The sequence below is a fragment of the Astatotilapia calliptera genome, chromosome 3 (genome assembly GCF_900246225.1).
Source record: "Astatotilapia calliptera chromosome 3, fAstCal1.2, whole genome shotgun sequence".
In the NCBI taxonomy this organism is placed as follows: Eukaryota; Metazoa; Chordata; class Actinopteri; order Cichliformes; family Cichlidae; genus Astatotilapia; species Astatotilapia calliptera.
The window spans coordinates 9,837,484-9,856,864 of record NC_039304.1 but is presented as its reverse complement, the minus strand read 5'-3'; the positions used below and the strand labels follow the sequence as shown (position 1 = coordinate 9,856,864).

Sequence of the window (19,381 nt, the reverse complement as noted above, 5' to 3'; positions counted from 1 at the left end):
ACACGCTCCGTGAGTGGTTAATATGAAGCTACGGCTAGTTTAGCACGCTGGAAGCAGGGAGACAGGCACGTCTAGCTCAGTCCAAAGCTGACAACATCTGCCTACCAGCACCAAGCTCGGTCATTACATTAAATATCACCTCAGTCGGGACCACTTTGTACAAAAGAACACAGTTATTTCCATCTGCAGTAACTTCTGTTGGGCAGCATGGCTTGTTTCTGGGACTTTCTTGCCTTTTTCGGGTGTACGCATGGAAAATTTAAGGCAGGAAAAGCATCACCAAGACCACAGATATGGTACTAATTATGCCAGACACAAGCTGAAAGGAGGAGCTAGGGTGGAGGTAGTGTGCAAAGTGTTTTGTATGCACAGCAACTCTGGGCAAGCTATAGAAGCTTAAATAGGATCCTCTGTAGCTAATTACATGTGTAGAAGAGTCTGGCAATGAAATCAGCACTCCTAAGCCCAAGACTCCCAAAACATTACTATGGCTATATTTAAGAAATAATTGGACGCGTTAGTCTTTGGACAGAGAGCAGGTAGAGTACAAAGAGGTTTCTTTTTTTGTCAACAATGCATGGCTGCAATTTCAGAAAATTAACCTGATGAAAGCGGTGCAAATAAATCAAACTAGTAGTGTTGTCAGCTTAAAACTCCGCAAAAATAAGCAAATAAGAAAAAGTACTAAAAAACTCAATAACACTGATTATTCCAGCTTTAAGAAAAATGTGCATACATGTATGATGAAAAGACCTACGGCCCACAGAGCTGCTTGGATCGAGCACTCCGCTACAATCTCAAACTCTTCTGTTGCTCACTTTCTTTGAGAAATCTTCTAATCCTCAGTCGTGGATGGAATCTGAGAGAGATTAGCACAGCCCTGCTGAAGGTTTAAACTCTAAGCTTATTTTATATTTTGTAAATCCCTCCAAAAGCTCTGGGTTGATCCCCATTACTGCCACACAGACTCAAAGGAATCCAGAATTGTCACTCAAAATAAGGTTTCTTCTCTTGATGGAGAAAAATATGGACCTCACTTCTTGGCAAAGCACAGTTGTTTATGTCTGTGCCGTGCACACTGCATTTCTAACACCTCTCTGTGCATAAGTGCCTTTGTGTATCTACCACATCAGTGCAAATGTCTTTGTTGTTTGTCGTGGTGTGTTTGTGTGCCTGTGTGTGTGAGATCATGTGAGTGTTTTGTGTGTTCTATGTTCACAGCAGCCGTCCCAGCACCACCCCCTCCCTGCTTCTGGCTTCTCCCCTGAGGATCTCCAGGAAGCCCAGTTTAGTCAAGAACTCCAGCCTCTGACGGTCTGTTGGCTGCACCTCACAGAACACACCCTGAGAACCTAGACACACACACACCGTGCAAAAATGGCAAAGCAAAGAGGCAGTCATTGACAGATCAGTTTTTCTCCAAGAATAAATCATACAAATATACAAGCAACATATAAATAACAGACTTACATAACAAAATCCCTTTACACAGTCTAAAGAAGCAACATAATCAGCAATTACAACTAATAACTCATATTTAATGGTGTGAAAACAACTACAGGTAGCTTTTCCCTTAAACCCTTCTTGCATTATTGGAGTATTCTTCCACCCTCCACATGTCTTTTCTGCTCTTTTCTCATCCTCTAATCCTTTTACTTATCCTTGAGGGTATAAGCGCATACGGATTCATGCTAATATATGCAGCAGAATTTTATTTAACAAAAGACACACTCGCAAACACACACGTGGAGCTTACCATTGGCCTTTAGCGCAGTGAGGAGGGCGGTGAGCAGGGTGCGGCTGATGCTGATGTCCACCAGCTCGGGCAGGGCGTCCAGTCGCAACTGCGAGGGAAAGTGGTAGAGCAGCGAGTCTGGGTACTCGCCCTGATCCTCCTCCATCAGCTGAATCAGGTCCTGCACAAAGGAGAGCAGAGGCACAGATGCACTTTCACATGTTGCAGAAGATTGTTCTTCCTCCAGCTGCCACTAGATGTTACCAATTAGGCACGTTTGGTACCAGACTCGTTTCCAGTTACCCAGCAACCTTAAAACCTTAAAATGAATACAAACACACAGTAAAACACTAATTATCATTACAAATTAGGATTTGCTGACGCTACATTTTAAGTGTACAAGTACTGCCTGGTGACCCCAGCAGACACTCCTTAATCAGCAGCTTTTATATTTATATGCAAAGACTTCTGGGATGAGTCTAATGTACTTCCTGTCTCAGAAGCTGATGAGCATTTTTCTTGGAACTGAGTTAGCTAACAGCAACTAGATTTCAAGTGAGGTAATGTAATAAGCAGCTATTTGTATAACATACCAGTAATATGTAACTATGTGACACAAAACAGGGGGAAAATAATTAAATGTTCTCTATAAACAGATAAATGCTTATGAATATGTAGCATCGGTCGATGAGGGAGGCCATTTTTGGTAGATTCTTTAACCCATTTGTAACCCACTTGTATTCCTGACCAATCAAATTTGAGCATACTATGGCTGAATGTTAGTAAACAGTCCCTGTGGAGAGAAAAATGCAAGCTCAATCCAAGATTTTGACAATCGTTTTTTCTTTGTTTTCATTTTGCTGCATTTGTAAACACTGACCAGTAGATGGAACTGGAGGCGCTGGCGTGGATATCTACTGGCTACACTGGAAGCCTCTTAAGGTGCCAGCCCTCCCAACTGAGCGGACTAACCGATGGATTCCTAGATCGAACATTCTTGTTCCCTAGCCAGTTTGCATGTGACGAAAGCTTTCAGCTGGTAAACTTTAAATTTGTCTGCACCTGTGGCTGCCTGCTGACGTGTGAATGATCCACAGCATAGCTGTCAGTTTGCTCTGTGACGCACAGAGCGGCTAAATGAATCCTCCACACATGTCAGAGTTTGACTCTGTCTGCTGTTCACCACCATTTATGCTTGGCTCTTTGCCAGAGATCACTGAATAGTGATGATGGGCAAAAACAACATCAGCCGTGTGCGTTACTGTACTTGAGTTCTCAATAACCATTCTGTATTTTAAAGCACTTAAATCCTTACCTTCCCCATATTTGCCATATTTCTGCATTTCTCTTTTTATTAACAATTAGTCACATTCACATGACAGCAGCTGGTAAATCTGAATGCACCGTTCGCAAGTTTACACACTAACCCGCTGATACAGAAAACAGGCCCACTAAAGACAGAAGGAATACTGCAGGTGGCCCTTAGACACATACTAAATTAAATCATTAAATCCGGTCTGTGTGTGTGTGTGTGTGTGTGTGTGTGTGTGTGTGTGTGTGTGTGTGTGTGTGTGTGTGTGTGTGTGTGTGTGTGTGTGTGTGTTATTGTCTTTGTCTACCTATGTGTTCCACCTAACTCCCAGCGACTTATTGCCCTGCACAGAGGAATCCAGATGGTGTGACAGCAGGTACTCATAAGTCTTAAGTTAATGTGCGTAATGTAAAACTGGTCTGTCGGGTATGTTTATAGCTTTGTGTACTCTGTGAGCATTTATGTTTCAGCATAGGGTGTCAACCAAAAAGAGAGGTTTAACTGACTTCTTGTGAGAGGGTAAAACCCACGTATTCACCTGGGTGTTTGGATGTGTGCCGTTCATTTTTGGTGGGTATTTGTCCCTCATGGCAGGTATCCAGCTGGCCTGGCACCGCTTGGCAAAGGAGCGAACATCCAAGATGCCTAACACACAGCCGCAAACGCCCAGCTCATCCTCCAAGATGAAGCTGTACTCGGGGCACAAAGCTAGGCATGGTCCAAGACATCTAAGAGAGTGAAATCAAGTGTTATTGATTTGATACAGTATTTGACAAATCGTTGCACATTTCCTGATTGAGTTTCTTTTCTCTCTCACACGCAGACACACCTGTCTCCTATGACATCTGGATGAGCAGCACTAGACTCTGGCCCACCCTGTGTCCTCAGGTGAAGTTGGCGGACCATTCGATACAGCTCCACCTAAGTACACAACCATTAAACCATGTGTCTTCCCACACCAATGTTTAAATGTTGAACTAAAAATCTACGACTTTTAACAATTTAAATTTCCACCTGAAAGTTCCACCTACATGATCTACTGGTTTGCTCCCTGATTGTTTAATGCAACTGTAAAAGCTAACACATGACTTTCCAATTCCCCTTTTGTTTAACCTCTTTGCCAGTTGTGCTATGTCAAGAGTTTCTGTGTGTGGGTGAGACTACCTTGTCTTTGCTGTGGTAGGGCCTGATGTTGTAGAGGCGAGTGGTAGGGAAGAGAGGAGGAGGATGAGTAAAAAGTTCACTGCTGCTCCCTACTGGGAGAAGCATCTGCACACAACATGGGGAAAAAAACATGCACACACATTAGGCAGTTTTAGGGGGCTTGACTTGATAGAGCAGAGTAAAATATTGTCAAGAATTTAAGAAGAGATACATCACGAATGGCATCTGAAATATAACACACTACCTGCACCTCCCCTGACACGCCCCCTTTGAACGCCCATGGCTCAGACTCTACTCCCAATTGGTCCGCTCCCGTGGTCTTCCCACACCCTAACACAGAAAAAAACAATCATATGTGACAGGCTACATTACATGTTCAGGGCCAGTGAAATACCAGAAAAGTTACCAGTGCACATAGAGAATGATCGCGCAGCTTGAAAATTTTATGTCGAGCAAAAAACTGTAGAGCTTTACAGCATTACAGCACCACAAGAGACGCTCGCTGAAATAAACTTGTCATAAAAAATTCAGTCCTCCCTATCAGCTGGGCTCCACTGAGCTCGAGCTGAGAAGTAATGACTGAGTTTTGTAGTAATTTATTTCAGGCGCAGATACAAAAGGTTTAAAGACCATCAGAGATCAGGCTTACTCACATTGGAAGCAGTTCCTCCAGGAGCCGAGGGCAGAGCTGTCACTCAACACTCGTCCATCTGAGTGAGTAAATGGGCACGTTAGAGCGTAAGAGAAAAATGAGCCACAGACAATGACTGGCAATAATCTACAAAACCGCTGATTCCACCAGTGTCCTCTCTTAACATAAGTACTGAATAGAGTACAGTATATAGTATGTGCTACATTATATAATGCTATAAATAATAGAGCAGAGACTATAGGGCATACGACTAAAATAGTAATCATACAACCGGACAGTAGATAAATTATTATTGGATACACAAAACAATAGTAATCTGTTACATGCAATATTATACAATACTATAGTATACTGTTATTGTATTCTACAGCAGAATATTATGTTGAGCTCTTACACTATAGCACTATAATACTACACAGTTTCTCAATATAACATCAGTTCAATAGCATGGTAAACTATATACTGCAGCGTGCTTCTAGTATACTAGGACCAAGTGGTATACTTCTACTATGCTGTTATGCTCTGTTCTGCTACTGTAGGGTAGCACTGTAATATTTATTTATCTAGTATTCTTTAATTAACTTAACCTAATTATCACATCCAGACAAAGCGCTTTGCAAGCAGTTAAGTGGGCACGTCTGTACTTTCTCAAGTTCAAGTGAAACACATTGTGTAACAACTGTACCTCACATGTGGCACAATTGCTGTGGGATAGCTGTAACAGCACAGAATTTCAGTGGAAACTTGTTTGAATGTGAGCGACAAATAACTTCCTCCTTTAATACCTTAAAGCAAGAAACAGGAGTGAACATTCTGCCGTTCTACATGTATATCTATCTATAGTTATCTATTTATCTGTCTATATATAGATAACTCCCTGTCCACTTCCTTCAGCTAAGCTTGTCTCAGTTCATTAACAGAAATATCTGATCAGCTCACAAATTTAAGTTTAAGTGATTTTAAGTGATTTACGTGCCATGCCTTGAAGCACTCCTGTCTGCTTAGAACAGGAAAGTGCAGCTACAGTTCAAACTTGGACAAATAAAAGATTGTTAAGCTATTGCCTGGTCTGATGAGTTGATTTCTCCTACAATATTCCAATGTTACAGTCAGAATTTGGTGTAAACAAAATGAAAGGAAGGATCCTGCATTATCTGGTAGCCTTAGTGTAAGAGTGTGGGGAAGTTTTTCCTATTTAAATGGCACAGCCTGCCTGAGTATTGTTACTAACCATGTCCATCCATTTATGGCCACAGTGATACATCTTCTGACAGCTGCTTCCAGCAGGACAACGCACCGTTTTGGTGTTTCTTGAATGTGATAATATGAGTTCAATGTACTTAAATGGCCTCATTATCATGGCACATTCTCGTACAGCAGGGAAGATCAAACCAGTGCAGAGTCCAGTGATAGTATAGCAGTATATTGCTTCTGTCCTTACCAAGCCAGCATATAAATGCCTTTGCCACCAGAGCTGTGTTCCTCAAGTCCCACACATAAGGGTAAAGGTCATAGAGCACAGCCCTGTTGTTCCCACCCACGACACTGCAGTGGAGCTGCGCTATGTCTTCACACAGAGAAAGAAACCTGGAGGCCCGCCCACGCCATTCATCGACCTGAGGACATAGTAAAAAAAAAACATTATGTTGTTCTTTCTCACGTGTAACGTACACGACCAATCCAAGTACCTCAACAAAAACTCCCCTCATAATCCTCACCGACCTTTTGAGGTGCTGCCTTCTTGCTGTTAGTACTGACCAGCTGGCAGTTTGTTTTCAGCCAGGTCAGATCCTGCAGTAGCTTCTGGGCTGATGGGCCGTGCTCGTGAGGGAGATAATGAAGACCAACCAGCAGCCGCACCTGCGACTCACTTAGCAGACCTTTCCCACCGCAGAGCCCATGAACCTGGGCTTTCTGTCCCCGACCTCCAGCCGCAGGTGCTCCAGGCTTAGTTCCTGGAGGTTGCTGGATCGGTTGGCAAGACTGGTATGATTTCCTTTTTTCCCACTCTCGTCCTTCCCTCTCCCCATTGACTTTAGTGGGTGAGGACGGAGGGGAGCTGGAATTCAGGGGGAAGACTGGGAGTTTGGCCACAGTAGAGGTTCCTCTGAAGGTGGAAGGACAGTCAGATCTGTCAGGAGTTTTACAGTGAGATGTTGGGACAGAGGCACGCTGGTCTGTCCTTGTGTTCTGCCGGCCTACAATTATCATGAAAGTAAAAAACACGCACAGGTTGTGTGTTTGAGTAACAACACTACACTGAATATAAACTGCAATAATTCATCAGTGTTTAAACATAGATAGATAGATAGATTTTACCAGCTTGTAAAGGTTGGTTGAGTTCTTCCATCCAGTCTTTCAGTGCAGCAGACAGAGCTCTATCAGGACAGTACTCACACTCCTCATCTGGCGGACACACAGCAATGCATTGACAACCAAAAACAGCCACACCTTGCATACTCGTTCTGTAATGGTTATTAGCTTACACGACACTATAAGGAAATTATTACAGGTCTGCACAACAAAACCTGCCGTAACAATTAAAATTTTTCTCATCTCTTCTTCTGAAAGCCTCTTTTGTCCTCCAGCCTACCGCTCAGTTTTTCCTCCGCAGAGGGACCGGGCTCTCTCCTCATTTCCTCCTCCATCACACCGTGCAATTATTCCTCAATCATCACCTCTCCCCCACCCAGTCTTCAGAACATCACACGCTACACTGCTTCTCTGTTTCTCTGCATTTTACTGTCATGGTAAATGAGATGCAATGAATATGAACAACATATCAAATTCATGTGATGCTGAGCCCCACTTTTGCAGATGCGTGACAGGAATTCTTACATTACACTTCGAACACATAACTTATTATACACCGTGTGAGAAAGACTAATGAAATGACTTAAAGTCACAATGTTTTAACAGCTTTTACAATAAAGGCAGATTGAGGCTGGTGAAACTGTGTAGGCTGAAAGCTTAACAAGTGACTTTAGAACAACAGATGGAGCTTTAACTTTGCTTATTTGGTAGGTAATATCAGACACAATGGCTGTCTGGTGGTCAAAATGATGCTAGTTGCCAAGCAACACGGGCTTATTAAACATTTCTCCTGAAGCGATGGGACTAACTGTACATGGATGTGGCCTGGCAGAGACAATATTAGTTTATTAACTCAGGACATCTCCTGTCTCATCATACTCCCTCACTCCATCTGCCTTCCCTCAGTTGGATCCCTCACCTTTCGTATCCTCTTTCCCAGCTCTGTGCCAGCTTCCCAGCGTGTGGAGCGGGATGTAGTTGGCTTCAAACTCACAGTTGGGGTTAAGCAGCAGGCCCCTGAGATGGTTCTTAAGCTGAGGCTCTCGACCCTTAAAGGGCCCCAAAAACAGGCGCCTGGAGTCATAGTCATTTGCGTGCAGATTGTCCCAGATAAGTGGGGGGCGTTGGAGGACTGACTCCACTTCAGCCAGGGATTCCAGTGAGAGTTTCCTGGAAATGACCTTACTGCCTGTGGAAAGAGAAAGCCCAGTGCTCAAAAATCTGTTAACCATTTTCCATTTAAGAGGTTTACATTAGGACAGCTAAATAAATAAACCTACAGTCAGATAACAATGTTACTGTGAAATACTGGAGTTACAAGGTGCTTACAGTACGTTTTAATGACACGCACCTAAAATATTTCTAAAAGCTTTGATGCATATTTGGCATGCAGAGCAATGTCCCTGTTCTGGTCCTCCTGGAGGGACTGGTTGTTTCTCATTCAAACTAGAAGGGCTGCTGGCTCTGCTCCAAATCACATTAAACCATTGGAATACAAACTTGTGTCTGTTCCAGTTAACGTTATGGGCTTTGTAATGAGCTACAGATTCTATTATGAATCTTAAACTTTTCGGTGCTTTTGTGTTTTTGAAGGTTTTTCTCTGTGTTCCTTCTGTTCCTTCTGCTTCAGCCCCTCTTTTTTGGTGAGGTCTGAGTTCATTCTGTCTCTCTTTCGATTTACTCCCTCCTTCACTTTGAAGGTTAGTTTCTCATGTGAGCTTTTGCATTTTTTTCTTTCCCGTTTTTCTTCTCCCACCTTCCTAAATGCATGACTTCACCTGCAGGTTACAGGCCTTCCCTCTCTAGTGTCAATCTATCAGGCTCTTGCTGCAACTCCCTTGTGTTTCTAATCACTTATGTTTTGAGCCTTTCATCTGAGTTTGGTTTCTTTGTGCCCTATTTGGTCTTTTGATTTTCATTTTTGAACTACTTCCTGTACGGACTTCCTGCCCCATATTTCCAGCACCGCCTGTTTAGAAGGATTTTGTAGTAGTAAATTGTGACAGTTTTCAGCAACTAGAAAGCAGAATCAAGTCCAATAACAGATAAGCAATTAAGGAAACGCACAGAAAAAAAACAGGTATACCACATGCATATACTGTCCATATAAAACAATGTCAGAGCACCATACAAGTTAGCTAACCAGCGAATTCTATTCTTTTAAATTGGACAAGTGCCATTGCCAACATGACCTAAGGCCTATAGACCTGCTGCAGGTCTCACTAGTGAAACAAAAGTCACTGTTCTGAGCAATGAAGATTATATCTGCAATATGCAAGTGGCACAGATTGAGTAAAACTTGTCATGGCTGAACACAGACAGTGCTTCAAGTACTATAAATATAAAATAATATGAAATCAGCACTAAAATTGTAGTTCACAGGGTCACAATAAAAAAATATATAACAAATATACATCTTACCTGTCCATATTACTGTTATGTTAGGCAGCAGGTCCTCTCCCACAGTTTGCAGGTAGGGAGACTTGGATACACTGGGAGAACAGAGAGAACCACAGTACTCTACACAGAGAGGGAGAAAAGCAGTGATATTTAATGAAGAGGCAAATATAAAAAGTGCTCATGTTACATTTTTTTGTATAATTTTCAGTCCTGTAACAAGTCCTCAATCTACAAGCCTACCTGTAGGGCAGAACAGGAAGACAGGCGGTTCCCCCAGGAACCGATAAATCTCATTAGTTACTGTGACCTGAGCGTGGGCAAATGAAGTGAAGGCCTCGCTGTCGGCTTGACACATGGAGTGATCAATGTCATCGAACAGAATGGCAAATGCCTGGCAACCCAGGTCTGATACCTGGACAGAGTGATGAGGTTGAGTTTAAAGAATACAGAAATCAATGAAACTTCTGTAGTAGATGACCTTGTGTAGCCTACCTGTCTTAGCTTGCGTTTAAGTAGAGTCAAGTCACAGGAAGAAGAGAAGACTATGTCCTGACCAGGAGACAGCGCATAAACAAACCTGAGGCCTCTTGACTGGGCCTCTACAATGAGAGTACGCAGCTGACCTGAGAGGATGAGAAAAGTGGAAAAATACTAAACATGAATTTTAAAACAGGCCAAAAATGTTTTTAAACACTGATTAAAGATGTCTGAATATTTTGTTTTCACTTTTTTTATATGACAAGATTACATACTAAATCCTGAGCTGCCTTATAATGTGTACTGACATTTCCCTTCCCCTCTTTTTATGTATCTTTGTGGAAATCAGCTTGACTCTCGCAGTAAAAGGTGCAATAAAAAATATAATGGACATCATAAAAACTGTAGACGCTTTATGATCACAATGAAACATACATTTAATGCCAAAAGGGAAATTTCAGAATGTGTCAGAGACGTTCTGCTATACTAGTGTACAATGAATCAATAGTCTGATTGTGCGCTTGTGGTTCCCCTTTAAATAGATTAAATTGGTTTTACAGCTTTCAGGAAACCATGGATGCCCACATGAGTGAAAATTTGCTATGGTTAGAGGTCCTTACCCTCCTCTTCAGGAGAATAGACTTCTCTCCACAACAGTCTATGTTTCAGGTCATCTTTCGGACCGTACAGGTAGGTGTTCAACCCCCAGTGCTGCATCCTGATGGAGAAAGACATGACCAGATGGGTCACATGTTGTCACAATGCTCACACTCAGAGTTTTTATTTATTAACCTTTATTTAACCAGGAAGATCCCATTGAGATTAAAAACCTCTTTTTCAAGGGAGACCTGGCCAAGATAGGCAGCAGCAGATGTCTCACAGTTACAGAAATTACTCAAACACAGGCAGCAACAACACACATGCAACAATAAGTGAAAGAATACAAATAAAATAAAAAAATAAAATTCAAATAAAAATAAAAAAGTGAGTTAAAATGACAATCAATCTAATTGAAATAGTTACATGTTATGGACTTGGCCTCAAGGATTCGTAGTTTAGATTTAAAAGCACTTAATGAAATGAATTCAGTCATTTTCCATTCCTTCTGCAGTTTGTTCCAGGCCAAGGGTGCTAAATGGACAAAAGCTCTTTTTACCAAGTTCAGAGCCAGGAAACAAAAAAGCTGCTGAAAAATCACAGCTGCTGTGACTCACCACAGGATGGTAATGTAATGTACTTGCATTTATGTAGTGTTTTCCCACTCAAGTCACATTTTTAACCACACACTTATATAGACTCAAAGCACTTTATGGTCAGTGTAGAATAATCAGTTAATCTAACATGCATGTGTCTGGACTACAGGAGGAAACTGGAATACTCAAAGGAAACCTGCATAGTTATTCAATTGGTTGAATAGCTTTTAGTTTCAGGAAGCCATGGAGTGAAAAAAAGCTTAACAAATTAAAAGATGGCTCGAGTGACAAGTAGAGTAAATTCCAAAAAGGCCAGAATTGGGACTCATATCAGGAACCTTCTTGCTGTGAGTTGCCAATTCTAACCAGTGCAGCATCATGCAGCCTGGTGGGCTGCAGTAGTTGAATTTTTGGTTGTTTTTTTTGGTTGTTTTTTTAATAATAATACTCCTTAGAGTTAAGTTACAGTTACTCTCCCATATACCACATTTGTATTTGGGAGTAGCTCACACTTAGGTATGAATTAGAGTCACTGCTTTCTGGTGCAGTTCATGAATCCATACTTCTAAATGGCTGAATATGGATTAAACCACCATAAATATTTTGTATATTTAACTGTTAGTCACTTGACTCATCTTATATATTTTGAAGCTAGAGGTTGAGCTCAGGCAGAAGTTTCAGGGGTGAGGCAGGACTTGGGTTTCTGTGCATGATTTTAGGTATTGCATACAATTTAAACAATTCAAGAAAAGTAGCAGCAATCTAGTAATTTGTGACTTGAATGTTTGCACTGGGCACAGAAAAGACAACCTCAAACAAAAACATCCTAGTAAAGTTTATGACAAGTTACCGGATAAATGGTTCAGAATATATCAATGGCCCAAACTAATAATAGTGAAATAATCTGAATCAAGGCCCCAGCAAAGACATGCTAGAGGACAAAGAAAGAAGTGACGGTATCGTGTAGAAAAAAGAAAAGGAAGCAGGGGGACAATGACAAAACAATGAGGCAAGAACAGACCAATGTGGAATTTGTAGCTATCTTCACAAATTGTGCAGATTACCGTAGGCAGGTGTGTCTGCCAGCAGAAAAGAATGGATGACGTCATTAGGAAATCACACTCTGCAAAATCAGCTGCTTTGGTGTATTTCTGCATTATTTCTTCACTTCAACATATCGTGCTGGACTTGCTCTGTGTAAGCGTACATATCATTCAACATCCAACCCATGGAGCGAGACAGAGTGATAGAGACAGAATTGGCGCTAAGAGCGAAGACAGGAGGGGAAAAAAAAACAAACAAAAAAAGTGGATCTGGCTGCAAGAAAATAGATCCACAATATCGATCGAGAGTCTCCAAGGCTGTCTCAGTTACAGGAAATGACCTCCTGAATTATAAATAGAGCATAGTACTAAGAGGGAAACAATACCAACATCATTCATACGCGCACAAATATACAAACATGAACACTGCTTTGTCTCTGTACATGGACCGGCTCTTGTCTTTCTTGTCATTTTGTAGGTTTGCTGTGCTCTCGATCTCTCTCTCTCTCTGCTTCACTTCCTGCACAGATGGTAAGTCGCCTCCACAAAGCTGCATCCTACCTCCCTCAAACACACAGTCACACACACACAATTACATACTGTACACGCATCCACGGCCAATCTTACGCAACATTCAGCGTATGATTTTTGCCTGCACCCCACACTGGAGTCTAAAAAAGCTTGTCTATAAATAAACCTGGAGCCCACACACTCAGCTGCAGCTACGCAGAAGTTTTGGAAAATAAATTAATTCTCTTTATAAAGCATCCACTGCCTCGTTACCCAGTTTTCTGCATCCTCCCAATGCAGTGCAAGTTTATAGATAGATTTGAGCAACTTACAAAACTGCTGATCATGTCTTTTCTTTCTTTTTCACAATCCAAAACCTTCTAAATCACAATAACAAGCACAAACAATGAGCCTTAAAAAAACTGGAAATATATCATGCGCATATATCATTCAATGGCAGTGGAAAGAAGAGAAGCAGGGGGACCTACCCTCTCTGGGGATGCAGACGGCTGTGACTATTGGCTGCTGAGCAACACAACTGTGTCACAGCTCCCAACAGGGATTTATGCTGCTCCGCTTGTACTTAACATCAAGATTTAATCAGTCTTATGAGGTGGGCAAATGTGAACATACATAAAAAGGGATTGCCTCATTGTTAATTAGTGCAGTCGTTTGTATTTAACTCGCTGTTGTTGCTTTATTGTTGTGTTCCTGATGGCTACTTCCTGAATGGACAAGAAAATGCCGCTTTGAATGTGTGCTGAAAAATAGTCTATTAGTATTCTGCCTCTGCTGTCATGAAAATCACTGGGAGGTGATTCATGCTGAAAGAGCTTGTCTCTCTTTGTGAGCTGATCAAACTGTTAATGAAAAGTGCTGTGGCCCACTCAATAAGGAGCTATTTTTGCCTTCGTTTAGTCAAGATTTGAACCCCAACAGTGTTGCCTTTAAATTAGATTCCTGCCTCTGATAGCAGCCTTACTCTTAAGAACATTTGATTACCCAGAACGTTGATTTTATCTGGCTTAAACAGCATTTGTCTTCCGTTTTTAAGTTGTTGTCATGCTGGGACTGCACTGTATCACTCCAACCACCTGAAGAGTGTGATGGTCCTTGAAAGCTTCTTCATTGCAGAGCTTCATGCTCAGCAGATAATAGTTTATGTGCAGACACTTAAAGGGGAGCTAACCTGCTCATTTCAAGCTTGAATTTCTAATTCTTAGACTAAATTTAACCTTTATTTAACTTATGCTGGGCCTTGGTGCAACCCATCAGCTCATCCATCTTCCATTTAGCTCATCTTGTAATAATATCCGTCCCCTCTCTCAGCAAACCTTCTTCTGATTGGCTGCCTCTTTCAAAGAAAAGGTTTGAATAAAAGGTAGGTGGGGCTTCTGTGCTTCTGTGGATTACTAGACATACACTGATGTGTATGACAGGAAATAAAGAGGAGCATAAAAGGTATCCCTTGAATAATGGGGCACTTTAATTATATGATATTATCATTTTAATAACTTGACCTTTGATAAATTTCCCACTGCAGCGTTGGAAATGCATTGCACCAGAGTAAAAACTTCGCAAAATAAGTTTTAACATCAAAGATGGTAAAAGAAGATGTTTTGAACCTCTTTCTTAATCCTTTCACTATAACAAGATGTAGTGTCTGCCTCTCCTTTCCCCTCCTGTCACCCATAGCTGAGCACTGAGGATGAAGCTGTCCTTTGCTATGGAATCATTCTGCCTCAGTAATTTCTCTCTGAAGCTGTGCTTGGCACTGAAATAGAGGTTTGGATCTGGTTTCAGCCTAAAGGCATCAAGTCAGCAGCTCCTGAGCCCACACTGTTTTGGGGAAAAGAAGATCAGCGACACAGAAACATCCCGTCTGACCAGGGTTAGAAGACATATGCATGCTCACCTGTGCTCACAGACTGTGCATACAAAAGAGGGAAAGCAGGGATGCAGAAAAAGCACGAATATCTTGATGAAGTGTTGGGAGACTTACCACTGGAAGAGTACTTTCCTCTGATCCATAGACCAAGGCCTCCCATAAAAACCTGATGAGGAAAAATACAGAACTGAGTGCACGCAGATAACTGAATCACTTGGATGAAAAGATGATTGTGTTAATGCACACTCAAATGAGATCGTCAATGACTTCCTCACTTGCTATCACATGATTCAACAGTAAACATGAAATTTACACTGCAGTCTCACATTTATACACAAAAGGAAAAGGTCTTTGACTATAACCTTTCAGCGCATGCAATTGCAATTTAAAACAATGTGCTTGTTGGTTAACAATATTGTTTGATACACATATATGTATGGCATTTAACTCCTAATTAATGCAGCGTTTATTCACAAATCAGAGAATTACTGGACACTGTTAGCAGCTGCATTTCTGTAAAGTACAGCTACACAAAATGTTTCTTCCCATGCTTATGTGGTCACATGCCTGCTGCGTTTGGCACAGCCATAATTCATTTCCAACTACACTCTCCATCACAGCTTCTATTCTTAGAAATGGGAGCATCTCCAGTGTCCCTCTTCCTCCTTTGTGTTTTGAATAAGTCTGCAATGTGTGTGTATGTGCGAGTGTCTGTGTACAGTAAATGGGTCAGAGTAAAAATTAAATCAGATACACTTACAATTTTGACTGCTTTCTCCTGCTAAATACCTTTGGGGAATTGGTTTTATATTGGTGTGCATGGGTATGGCATGTCTGCATATGTGTCCTGTGTAAAGCTGCCCACCAAGCCAAACCCAATTACTACCTCTGCTGGATGCCACCACAGGGATGAGCATGTACAGGAATAAGTAATGTGTGTGCAGCACCACTTTGGTAGAAATTCATAGAGTTATAAAGCTGAGACGGTGGACAGACCAAAAAGTACACAAACAATGAATCAACTCACATAAAATGAATCTGCAACAATTTTAAATTTTAATCAGTGACCATTTAAAAAAATTCCCTAAGCAAAAACATGAAAGCAGTTCAGCTCCCTGTTTTATATTCCTGTGAACTGTATATTTTTGGAGTTAACTCAAATCACTCATTACAGCCAAGGTGTGCAGAAGCGCATCTCTGAACACACAGCAAACATTCAAGCAGATATCCTACAGCAGCAGAAGACCACACCAGGTGCTACACCTGACAACTGAAACAGGAAACTGAGTCTACAGTTTCCACAGGGTCACCAAATTCCAAAGAAAATTGGAAAAATGTTTCCTGGTCTGATGAGTCTGTTATATTCATCTGGTAGAGTCAGAATTTGGTATAGAAAACATGAGCACATGGATCCACAGTTCAAGCTACTTGTGGGGTGTAATGGAGTGGAGGATATTTTTCTGGCACATTTTGGGCCACCTCTTACCAATTGAGCATCATTTAAATATCACAGATTGTCTGAGAGTTGTTGATGACCATGTCCATCCCTTTATGACCACAGTGTACCCATCTGCTGATGACTGCTTCCAGCAGGATAACACGCCATGTCAAAAAGCTCAAATCATCTCTAACTGGCTTCTTGGAAACAACAATGAGTTCATTGTACTCAAACAGCCTCCACAGCCATCAGATCTCAATCTGCCAACAAATCCACAGCCACCGTACGATTCTGTCATGTCAATATGGACCAAAATCTCTGGGGATTGTTTCCAGCACTTTGTTGAATCCATGCCATGAACAATTAATTCAGTTCAACCCAGTACTAGCAAGACGTAGCTAATAAAGTGACTGGTGAGTGGTGATACTATAAAAGACAAAATAAACTGTTGAAGCGTGATATCAAAGCTACTGCATGAAAAGTGACACAGAAAAAACAAAATAAATTAATGCCGTTTTGCAGGGAATAATTAAAAAGAAACACTTGAGACAACTTTTTATTATAGGTTGTCCATTTCTTTTCAGTAATTACACCCTGATGATTAAAAATAATCACATAAATGTCTGTCAGTACACATCGTTTGTCATTGGCTTCTATGTTGAACACGAACGTTTCCTCTTCACACAATGCTGTAGAAATGATACTTGGTATCATTTAGAAATGGTATCTGCGTTGTCTGCACATGTACTAGAGGAGCATTACCGTGCAGATAATGCATGTAGTCAAGTAGTATCTTCAAAGCAAGCTGCTAACTAGGTTTTTGAAATATTTGATGTCATGTACCAATGACCCTATAATGTTGAACGTCTGCTTGTCTACCAACAGACTGGGAGTTTCTTCTGGGCAGTCACTTTGCCGTTTGTGAGGACTGCACTCTTATTCTTAATGTGACTGGAACCACTGTGGACTTCACCTTTCACAGCTGTTCTTCTTTCTGGCTCTGGTTCTACTCATTTCATACCATGTCATAATTTGCTGGCTCTGTGTGAGTGTGGTGGTTATGGAATATAATGATGGGACAGGTGTGTCACCATTCCCAATATGTCCTTTTGCAGTATCCTCGTAGCTTGTGTCATTCCAGTTCTTCTCTTCTTTGGTGATTTCTTTCATTGTCCTGTCAACACTACCATCATTATATATATATATATATATATATATATATATATATATATATATATATATATATATATATATATATATATATATATATATCATCATCTTCTTCTTCTTCTTCTTCTTCTTCTTTTTCTTTTTCATTGTGTTTCCTTAGGTTGGAGCCTAAGGAAACACAATGAAGACTGTATTGAACGTTTTTCATTGCTTGCTTTTTCATCCCCACTTCAAGCCTGACTGATCACCACTAGATCTTTTTAAAAACCCTTTTCATCCCACCAAGGCCCGTTTTCTTAAACACACGCCCCTCACACACGTCTCGAGTAGGTAAAGAAAAATGTTCGGTTGTGGATATAGGTCAAATGGTGGTCTGTTTAAAAGCAGCCCCCCGAGGAAAAAAAAATCACATGATCTGACAGGTCGATCTGGAAGTCGAGCGCTCTTACCTTCCACCACCCCACAAAGGAACTGCTTCTTCTCCTCCATTCTGGCCTCCCTCCGCTTCCAGTCGGCCCCTAAGGAGCGAGGGCAGACAAGATGCTCTGCCTATCCTGTCAGCTTAGATCCCGGGGATAGTCTTCATGCCTCTTCTCGATCTGCTTCCACCTCCTCCTCTTTTCCTTTTCTACACAGCGCTGATGCTCCCGTGCTGCGTTCAGGTGCTCAAGCGAACCTCGTACTTTTTTTTACCAGCAAAGTGCCGAGTAATTTCAGAAAAATGTTAACACAACATACAACCCACTAACAATTTAAATGATCCCGTTAAATAGGTGGGTATAGGTTAAAAAACAAAAAACAAAAAAAACCCACGATATTTTACTGACAATACAAGAGAATGAAGATGATGGAAATCAGCCAGGACAAGTCATTAAATATCTGTTAAATGTAGGTGTGTAAATCCACAAAGAGCTGTGAACCTCAGCAGCAGTAGTATCACAGGTCATCTGCTCACAGCCTGTACACTAAGAAAATCTACTGGAGCACTCAATAGAAATAATTGTGAGACGTGATTATGTTTAGAGGCAAAGGTCACCATTTACAATGTAGGCAACGTAAAATAGAGATATATTTTTAATCATTCTTCCTTTTCTGTTCTACTACCCAGTTCAAGCTGAGTGCATTCATTGGAATTAAAATTCAGACTAAGATAAAGTTAGTATTTTCAATCTATTATTTTATTATTACATTAATGTATCAGAAGGTTCAGTTAACTTTGCATAAAAAAGATGGCAGGAATTTTCTTAAAGGAGCTACCTTTACTTTCTTACTTTGAGTTCATTTCGGAACCTGAGTATTTTTTTAACACAAGTACCTGTACTTCAGAATTTCTGTACTTCTGCTCCCTCTGGATAAATAGGTGCACAAATTTCCCGAAACACTGAAGGCAGCATCTCCCAGCCGTCTCTTCCAGTCTCCGGGCGCACAGGCGCAATGGCCCCTTGATAAGAAAGGGGAATGAGGTGTGTGTGTGTGTGTGTGTTTGTGGATAACTTAATGACCAACCTAATAGTCATCCACAGTCATCGTCGCATGTGGTATTTTTCTCATGCACAATACTTCCTGGATTACTGACTTACTAAGCTTGTGGGTGTGGTGGCATATTCGATGTTTAACTGCTCTACAGATACTTGAAAAGTGTGGAAATTGCTGTGAAAACTATCGTGATATTGGTACTGCAGTATGTTTCTAAATTGTTTTGTATGATGCTTATACTGTGAATAAATGGGCTAATATATACATTTGACTTAGAGCACCTCTTGCTGGAAATACATTTAATTACACCAGTGCTGCTCCCATAGTAGGAGTAAGAATAGAGAAGTACTATGGAGTTACTGTATATGCAAAGTTAATGACTTTTTCTCAGTGTTATTATTATTATTCCTTATTTTTATGGCAGGTGCACGTGTACTTACGACTTGGCAGTTTGAACATCTTCATTGCATTCTTTGCTGCTAAATAGATGAAGCATATGCCCCTTTACCAGGTTAATTTTGCATGCATCATAAGGAAATGAATTCCCTGTTTGGCCTGAATGCCTCCTGGCTCATCTTCAAACCCTGCACTGTACCAGTAAGCATAATGT

At 41.1% G+C, this 19,381-nt stretch overlaps 1 protein-coding gene across 2 annotated transcripts; it reads right to left on the bottom strand.

Annotated features, from left to right (window-relative positions):
* Positions 1 to 540: 540 nt before the first annotated feature.
* On the bottom strand, positions 541 to 17,939 carry LOC113018567 (protein O-GlcNAcase). Of its 2 annotated transcripts, none has more exons than XM_026161668.1 (17): positions 17,745 to 17,939; positions 14,802 to 14,853; positions 10,674 to 10,771; positions 10,069 to 10,199; positions 9,817 to 9,988; positions 9,598 to 9,696; positions 8,096 to 8,365; positions 7,183 to 7,269; positions 6,568 to 7,061; positions 6,305 to 6,479; positions 4,865 to 4,921; positions 4,456 to 4,541; positions 4,212 to 4,316; positions 3,877 to 3,968; positions 3,586 to 3,775; positions 1,757 to 1,916; positions 541 to 1,352 (listed from the first exon to the last, which is right to left on the bottom strand). In XM_026161668.1, exons 1-17 carry the CDS (start codon positions 17,782 to 17,784, stop codon positions 1,216 to 1,218), a joined length of 2,445 nt encoding a protein of 814 aa, XP_026017453.1. In that variant the 5' UTR covers positions 17,785 to 17,939; the 3' UTR covers positions 541 to 1,215. The 2 variants fall into 2 exon arrangements, with proteins under 2 accessions (XP_026017453.1, XP_026017454.1); XM_026161669.1 differs by having other exon boundaries at positions 6,586 to 7,061.
* Positions 17,940 to 19,381: the final 1,442 nt, after the last annotated feature.